We start from the raw sequence: 8,639 nt of genomic DNA, 5'->3' as shown, positions 1-8,639 counted from the left end.
TATTCATTGTCAGCGGCAGCTGCCGCTGCTTCCTGGAGCCATTTTCCAGCTAGCCCCACACAGCGGGAGTGGCCGCAAAATCCATCCGCCGCATCTGCCCATAATGCGGGCTCCTTCGCCTTAGCAACGTCTCCTCCTAAAGCTGGACCCTTCCCCGGGATCCGCAGCCTGGACCATTTAGAGGCGGGCCCGGGCCTTAAGTAGCTAAAGACTCGGGAAGGCCCGGGGGGAAGGGGTGGCGAGCGAAAGGGGTGGGAGGAGACTCGGCTCCGGGTGCACATCCACCCAAGAAGGATGCGGAGGGGACTCCACCCGCACGGCCTCTCGGCTTGGTCGGCTTCGCCTCCCATGGATCCCGGAGGGAGCCCCGCGGTTGCCGTCAGCCTCCCCGCTCGTTTCGCTCCTGCCGTCGCCAACAGCGCTTTCATTCAGTTGCACAGCAGTTCCGGGGCATCCGCGCTGGGGGCGACTTGGGGCTCCAGCTTTCCCGGGGCTGATGGTGGCGCGGCGGAGGGCGCTCGGCCTACTCTCGTGAGCGGCGGAGGCACCTCCTTGTGCTGCACCCCGCACGGGCCCGCCGGACGGGTGGTGCTGGTGCATCCCGCCAGTGAAAGCGGAGGCCGATCCCTGGTAATTCCTCCTTCCCGGTCTCTGGGGGAGGGCTGAGTTTCCTTTCTACGCTGCGGGACGGGGGTGCGCTCCCTGAAAGAAGGGTGCCGTGGCCGCTTTTGTATGCGACGTCTCTCCCCAGTGCCACAAACTTTTTATCTTTTTTTCCCCTGGCGGGAAGCCACCATAGCCCGGCAGCAGGGGGGGATTGGGGACAAGTAGGGCGTCCCCAACTGATCGAAGTAAACCTCGAGGGTGGTAGTTCTCCGATTAAGGTGGGGGGATTACTGGGGGAGGGGGACAGTCCCCTTCCTTTGCCTTAAAGCAGGAACAAAGAGGCCGGCGTTGGAAGCAGAGCGCCCTGGCACAGGGGAAACCAAGGCTCTGGCGGCGTGGTTCGTGTGAATGCGCCAGAAGGCCGGCCGGGTTTCGACCTTTCTCTCCCCGGCGGTGGGGGGGGTCAGGGTCTGAACAGGCAGCATGGCCGTGGGGAAGAGGAAGGTTCTCTGTCCCGCTGGTCGCTTTTTTCGCTTCACCCCCGGACTCGGTGGTGACGTTTCGCACACGTGCGCCGAGGCCGCGTTTGTGACTGGGAGCCGGGCGAAGGAGGGAGAGAGAGAGAGGGAAGGAGGGGGCGCTGATCCGAGCGGGGGGGAGGGGGGACACACCAGAGCCTTCCTTTGGCCTGAGCAACCACACAGAACTGCACACATAACACAACAGGGTGCGCGCCTGTGCCCGCCTCGCCGCCTCTCTCGCCCACAGACACGCGGCCCTTCCCGATTCTCAACTCTTGGAGCTGTCGGGAAGGGGAAGGGGGGGCATTATTAGGCTTTGGAAATGCCCCTGCAGCAGGTAGGTTAGGGAAGCGTGTGTTTTTTTTGGGGGGGGAGAGGGGGTCGTGGTGGTGGTGGTGGGGCAGTTAAGGTGCTGCCTGCAACAGTCACTCCCCGAAGTAAGCAGATTCCGCTCGCCCAACAGAAATTCCCCTCAAGTGGGAAGGCTCCCTCTCTTCTGTTTCCGGGGAGGGGGGATGTGAAGTTGGGGTACTAAGTCCCCCCCCCTCAACACCCCCAAAGTGTCCCCTCGTGGCCTCTAGGATTCCCTTCTGCTAAAAATTACCGTTATGGAAACTCCCGCACTTCGCCCCCCCCCTCCTTCCCTCATGTTTTCCTCTGGAGTTGAGTTCTGGCGTTTCTGCTGTCACTGGAGATGGCTCCCTCAAAGTTGGCCGGTTCTAGTAACTGCTTCAGGCCAGCAGCCACCTACTTAAACTATAATATTTGAAATATCTTAAGGGGGTTTGGGTGAGGCGAGGTGGGTAGCCTTCCAAACGAAGCCTTCCCTTTCTTGTTCCTCAACTTTCAACCTCCCCCCCCCCCCCAACCTTTCCTGCTAAGTATAATTTGATTGTGTGTCTTGGCTGTTACCCCGAGGAGAGCAAAGGGTAACTGGGGGTGTTGTTGGGGGGGGAGTTAGTTGGAAAACCCTGTTGGGTTAAACTAAGAAGTGTGAGAATGTTTGGGTGTTGTGGAATAATTTAACTCCTTGTGCCCCTTCCTTGCTCTTTTGTGAAATGGTTCTTGGAAGTGCTTCCACCCCCACCCCCAAAAAAGTTCCTGCTTGTTGTAAACGAATACACTTGTCATCCGACTTGGTACACATATAGCTCGGAAGTTGAATGAAAATGTGGATAAAAGCGCAGAATGGAGATATGGGGGAAGACAGAAAGAAAATAAAGCTTTCCCCCTTTGGACAAGCGGGAGGCAATATAGGTAAGCAAAATAAAATGAAGGAGAATGGCTGTGGGTCTTGAATTCTAGGCCACCCCATCTTGGGCCTTGCTCGGAAACCTTTTCTGGTGAGGCTTATTAGATTTCAAGGCCTTTCACAGGTACAGTCAGAAGGCTACACAGATTTATTCTGCAAAGCTCCTTCCCAGCAAGCATATGCTGTTGGTTGTGGGCCTTTTGCATTCCTTTTTCTTTTCCCCCTCGTAAGATATGTTTGGATGATCAGCTATTTCATATGGTTTACCTCTCGAGCCATGCTTTGAAGCTAAAAGGTCAATATCTGTGTCCCTATATGACTTTTTTTAAAATTATATCTGTTTGGTTTGTCTTGGCTAGGGAAATTCACTCTAGCGAACCGTATACAGCAAGAGCAAAAACAAATCATACATTGTTTGTGTCATAGATAATCAGGGCTGACGATTGAAACTGTCTTATTACTTAAAATCAATTAAAGCAATTAGGCTTATGCTAGCCCCTTTTAAAAAATGCATATTCAGTTTTATCTTTTTGCAATAAGAATGAAAATATGAAACAGTAAAAATAGAAAAATGAAAACAAGGAATTGTTTTCTTGATTTAAATTTCTTTCTTGATTTAAATTTCTTTCCTAAAAAGTATGATGTACATTTCTGTATATGGGTTAGAGATGTGATATGAAAGAAAACCCTGATGGCACAATCAGAGTTATGCTAATTATTCTAAACATATCTAAATTGTGTCAAATACTAAAAAATTGTTTGCCCAACTCTTTCTGAATAACATTTATTAGTTCAATAAAAGTACTTTGTATTAATCCATGTTCCACTTTTATATTAAACTGTTGCATGGGTTCCTAATATGAAGACTTTTAGATGTTACTGAATCGAAACTTCTTTCTACTGAATCAAAACTTCTTTCTACTGGCTGTGCTAGTTACAGCAACATCTGGAAGGATGCACATTATGCATCCATGAATGGTTTAGTGTGAGATATTCACTGTTATATTCACAAGTTATGATTTAAACAACCCATGGCATAGTGGATACATGAACTTAAATCTGTTGAATAACAGATGACCATCTGCTTAGGATATTTGTTTCTAATAAAGGGTTTGTGCAGATCTTTTTTTAAATTAAAGAACAGTCAATTTATATTCTTATGGCAGTGTCCTAAATTGTAGCTATTAAAATTACAGTATTAAGCAAGTGTACAATCTATGTTGCAGCATTCCTTCTGTTCAGACACACTGTGTATTTTTAATCATCATGACTGCCATGATAATTTAGGTCCCGTAATGAAGAGTAAGGTATCCTTATCCAACTTGATGTTTTCCATATAGGTTGTGATTTCCATACCCAGAATCCCATTATAGTTTCAGTGTGTTTAGAATGAGATGGGAAGTACTAGAAATTATTTGTAGGATCACTTTTTCTCCATCTCTGCTCATCTCACCAGATCTAATAGAAGGGACATGTTTTAAATCTCTTCTATCAAACAGTATCTTGAACTCTGAAGTCATACCTTCTCAGTAGGAGCACCTGCCCTATGGAACGGGACTCCCTCCAGAGATTCAGATAGCCTCCACCCTGTTTTGCATTGATTACATGGCTGTTTCTCCAGGCCTTTGGGTCAGGAATTCAGATCAGCTTTGCTACTACTGGTGTGCTAGTTTGTTTATCCTTGGACATCAGAGTTATATGTTGTGCAATATTTTTGTTCTTAGTTTTTGTATACTATCCAGAGTCACCTGTGTGAGATCAATGACCATATACATCACACAGATAGATAAAGCAGTTTTAATCATAGTTTGCAGTTGCAGCTTTCAAGGTATCCTTGAAGGACCCCTCTCAGTGTCAAGAAAAATCTGTACACAGCTGAGTTTGAATTACATATAGTACCAAGAAACAATGACTCAGCAGTTATGATGGTGGTCTTATTGGTTGGAAAGCTGATAGCCCAGGTTCAAAGTCTGAGCACCACACAATGGGGTGAGCTCCCGTTACTTGCCCCAACTTTTGCTACCTAGTAGTTTGAAAGCATGCAAATACAAGGAGATAAATAGGTACCACTTTGGTGTGCAGCTCGGCATATTGTCATGCTGGCCATGACCATGGAAGTGTCTTCAGACAACATTGGCTTCCTCAGCTAAAAAAATGGAGATGAGCACAGCTCCCTACAATTGGATATGACTGGATAGGGAAAACTTTTATCTTTACTTTTATACTAAGAAAAAAAAGTACAACAGCCTCACTAAAATGAAGTACAGGTAGTCCTCAACTTAAAAGTGTTTGAAGGTATGACAGATCCTGAAAATGACTCGCTCATCTCCCAAAACTTCCCCATAATGAACAATGTTTAATAACCACTTACCTGCTGCATAAAAGGTTGTAAAATTGGGTACAGTCAAGTGATCCCCTACTTTACAATGATCACGACATGATTGAAATTCTGGGCTTAATTACAATCCTAATTCAAGGACTATCTCACGGGTGTCAAACTCTCAGCCTCATGTTGCCGTCATGTAGCATGATGTACTGTGGCGTTTTTTCCCTTTGTGGAAAGGGTACATGTGACCTCCGTGTGAACCATCCAGCCCACGGGCTGACAGTTTGACACCCCTGGACTACCGGCATTACTTTTCTATCTTTTATCTTTGTTGTATGTATTTACATGCAGTAAGAAAAAATAACCGAGTATTTGGTTCTTCCATATTTTTAGCAACTGCTTCAGGTTCACTTTCTGCTCTAGAAATGAATAGAAGCTGGAAAAATGTATGTAAATGCCAAAACACATCCATGAAAAAATGGAATCTATATGCATATTACTTGATAGACGGGGAACAGAAGAGACATTCAGGGTGTATGTTAGAATTCACATGGATGAATTAAAGCAAACATCTACAACAGTAGTATGACAGTTTCAAATGTTAAACTATCTAGCTTATATTTCCTCAGATCAAGAAAGCTGCTGATTACAATCTCACAATATGCATTTTTCTTATTTAAATGATTTATGGTGGGAAATTATTGGCATCAGAAAATGCTGCTTAAGATTTTAAAATGTCAGCTTTGCAGACAATTGCACAATACATAGATACAAGCAGATCAGCAATATCAAAATTAGTCATCTGTGATACATCGCTAACCTAAAAGTGGGTGAAGAGGAGAGCTACTGTACATTTTGCAGAAGCTTCCTTCTTCGGCTATCTAAAGCACATATTTGCAGATCATCAGGCAGATGGTTGTGTTCATGCTTGCAATAAATTGGTGCAGATACCCAATAAAAAAGGTTCTTCATGCTGTCAATACTTCCCGTAGAAATTAAAGAAGGAACAGGATTTTTGCCCATCTGTAACCTTGATGTACAGAGGCAAACAGATCTAAAATCTCTGACTGATTAAAAGCTGAGAGTCAAGTACTTGTAAGTACCGCTGGAAAGGTTTAGTCTAATTACCCAAATAAAAGCAGTTTCAGTTTGCTTCTCATTTTTACCTATGAATACGTTAACCATGGTTTATTCAAACTTATTTTTTGTTTTCTTTTGCACATAACCATAAACTATGTGACTGTATAGATAAATACTGTTTTGACCTACCTCAAGTTATAACCTAAATCAGTGATGGCGAACCTTTTCGACACTGAGTGCCCAAACTGGAATGCATGTGCACACACTGGAGTGTTGCAAATCCGAACACCAGCTGCCCGGTGCACATGCCCACAAAGGCCAGCTGGTCTTTGGGTTTCGGCACGGACATGCGCCCTGGCCAGCTGGTCTTCATGTGCTGGAGCACCAGAAACACGAAGAGCAGCTAGCTGGCACACCTGGTTTTTAGCCATTTTTCGGCCTGTTTTCTGGACCGTTCTTCGGCCCGTTTTCTGGCCATTTTCAGGTGTGAAAATGGCCTGAAGAACAGCCTGAAAACAGCCCAAAAAACAGCCTGAAAATGGTCCAGAAAACAGCGCTCCGCTGCCTGCGAAGACCAGCTGGCCGGAAACCAGAAGACCAGCTGGTGATGGCATGCATGTCCACAGAGAGGGCTCTGCGTGCCACCTCTGGCACACGTGCCATAGGTTCGCCATCACGGACCTAAATCATGGACAGTTTTATACATTTTTAGTCTGTTTATGCATTGTATTACGCTTTTTCTGTTCCCCTTATATCTGCCAATCATAGTAATATTCTAGCCCAGGAGTCCTCAAATTACGGCCCGGGGGCTGTATACTGCCCGCTGAAGCCATTGATCCAACCCATAAGGGACCACAAAGCTGCCCCACCCATATCGCCCCACCAACCCTGACCCACATTCTGGAGGCTGAGGTGACCACAAATGGACCCATTTTTGGTCTCCCCAGCCTCCAGAGAGAGGAGGTGGAGAGAGAGAGAAAGAGAGACATACACACATCTCAAGGTAACTGCATTCCTTCATTAACCTGCTTTCCACCCCCAAAAGCATAACAAATTAAAGTTTAATGTAATGTATTGTTTAATGGACTGCTACGTTGGCCATGACCACCCAGTCACATGACCACCTAGCCACACCCATCCAGTCAGTCTGTTTCCCCCCCCCCCAAACAGTCTGAGGACCATGAATTGGCCCCCTGTTTAAAAAGTTTGAGGACCTCTGTTCTAGCCCACCATCTGCTAGCATCACAAAATAGTTTCTATTTGCTAGTTATTGCCTTCGGGAAGCATTGCTGCAGGATGAGCCAGCTGGTTCTTCATGTTACCTTTGGATCCATAATTTAAGATTGATGACTACCTACCATTTTTTTCATAATGTCCAGATTTTACAGACATGTTGCCCCTGGGAGGACCATTATTTAAACTATTACAATCTTGGTTGCCACTTTATCCTTCAAATACCTTTATCTTGTATGACCTTACTTAAATTGGTGTTTCCCTTTCCCCGCCTACAATTATTCTCCTTTTTCTTCACTGTTATTCCTGGTCTACCAATAAGCTATTCCCCCTTCCCAAAATTATCACCTTTGCATTTCTACACTTAATATACTGGTTAACATTTTTAATCTTTAATATTCATTTTAAGACTATAAAGTCAAAGGGAATTTCATAATGATTCTTTTTAACTTGGTTAACAAAATGGTACTGCACACATCTCAAACTTATCCCTGTTTTGGAAAGAGACAAGAGTCTTAATATATTTTGTATTTTGGCATGATTAACACTATGAAAGGCATTGGTGTAGTCTATAAAGCAAAGAAAAACCACCTATTTTTATTTTCTTTATTAACCTTACATTAATTCTCTGATCTCATATATTTTCCATTCCTGAAAAGAGCAATTTTAAAATAAATCAATAACAAATATATAGAATTAAATGATAGCTGCCCAATCATTATTGCAAGATGGGTAGCTGTACAAATGTATTTAATAAATAGAAATATAGCTAAAATATATTTCCGAACCTACAAAATATAAAGTTAAGTAAAACAATACTTGGACTTACTCCATTTTGAAGGCATAGTTTACATTGCATCATTGGATCTATAGAGCAGTGTTTTTCAACCACTGTGCCGCGGCACACTAGTGTGCCGTGACATAGTGTAAAGTGTGCCGTGGGAGAATTACTTTATATATAGTCAATATAGGAACAGAGTTAATTTTTTTTAACATTTTCTAATGGTGGTGTGCCTCGTGATTTTTTTCATGAAAAAAGTGTGCCTTTGCACAAAAAAGGTTGAAAAACACTGCTATAGAGGATATATATAACTTCAATAATCTCATTTATAATGGATTTTAATATAGGCTTTCCATCTCACTTGAACCTTATTTGTCTCTGTTCTCTTTTGTGGTTATTAATGAGATCTTATGATAGCTTTAAATGTCGTCGTGATTTCTCTCACTCTTAAAAATACATCTCATCTTTTTTTTCTCCTGTATTGATATTTTCTGATTCAGGTGCATTTTCTTGTACTCTTAGTTGAAGCTGGAAAGCTGTTTTAAGTCATTATTTGCCATTTTGGTTATCCAAGACTTTCATCCTTTTATTTTTCCTTGGTTAACATGATAGCTTGTTTTGAAGCTGATTTGGATGTCTTTCCCTGTTTAAAACTTTGGGAAGTTTTTTGGTTGATTACATTTCTTCATTTTTTGTTACTTAATGATTTTAATGTTGTCCATCAAGTAATACCCAGCCTGTGTTTAAGTCGCTTGAATAGAATAGAATATAATTCTTTATTGGCCAAATGTGATTGGATACACAAGGAATTTGTCTTTGGTGCATATAGTGGTGTTAGCA

General features: G+C 43.6%; 1 protein-coding gene across 1 annotated transcript in view; it reads left to right on the top strand.

The window, feature by feature from the left end:
• Window positions 1-280: 280 nt before the first annotated feature.
• E2F3 (E2F transcription factor 3) overlaps window positions 281-8,639 on the top strand; it is a 34,397-nt gene continuing 26,038 nt past the window's right edge. The window contains exon 1 of the mRNA XM_087707391.1: window positions 281-630. Coding sequence (XP_087563517.1) covers window positions 295-630 — 336 coding nt within the window. The 5' untranslated portion in view covers window positions 281-294. The remainder of the gene's footprint in view (window positions 631-8,639) is intronic.

This window comes from Thamnophis sirtalis, unplaced genomic scaffold (genome assembly GCF_051295495.1).
Source record: "Thamnophis sirtalis isolate CommonGarterSnake01/CBP01778 unplaced genomic scaffold, rThaSir2_p1.2 scaffold_2, whole genome shotgun sequence".
NCBI classification, from domain to species: domain Eukaryota; kingdom Metazoa; phylum Chordata; class Lepidosauria; order Squamata; family Natricidae; genus Thamnophis; species Thamnophis sirtalis.
Note: the sequence above shows the minus strand (reverse complement) of the source record. Positions and strands in the feature narration are given on the sequence as shown.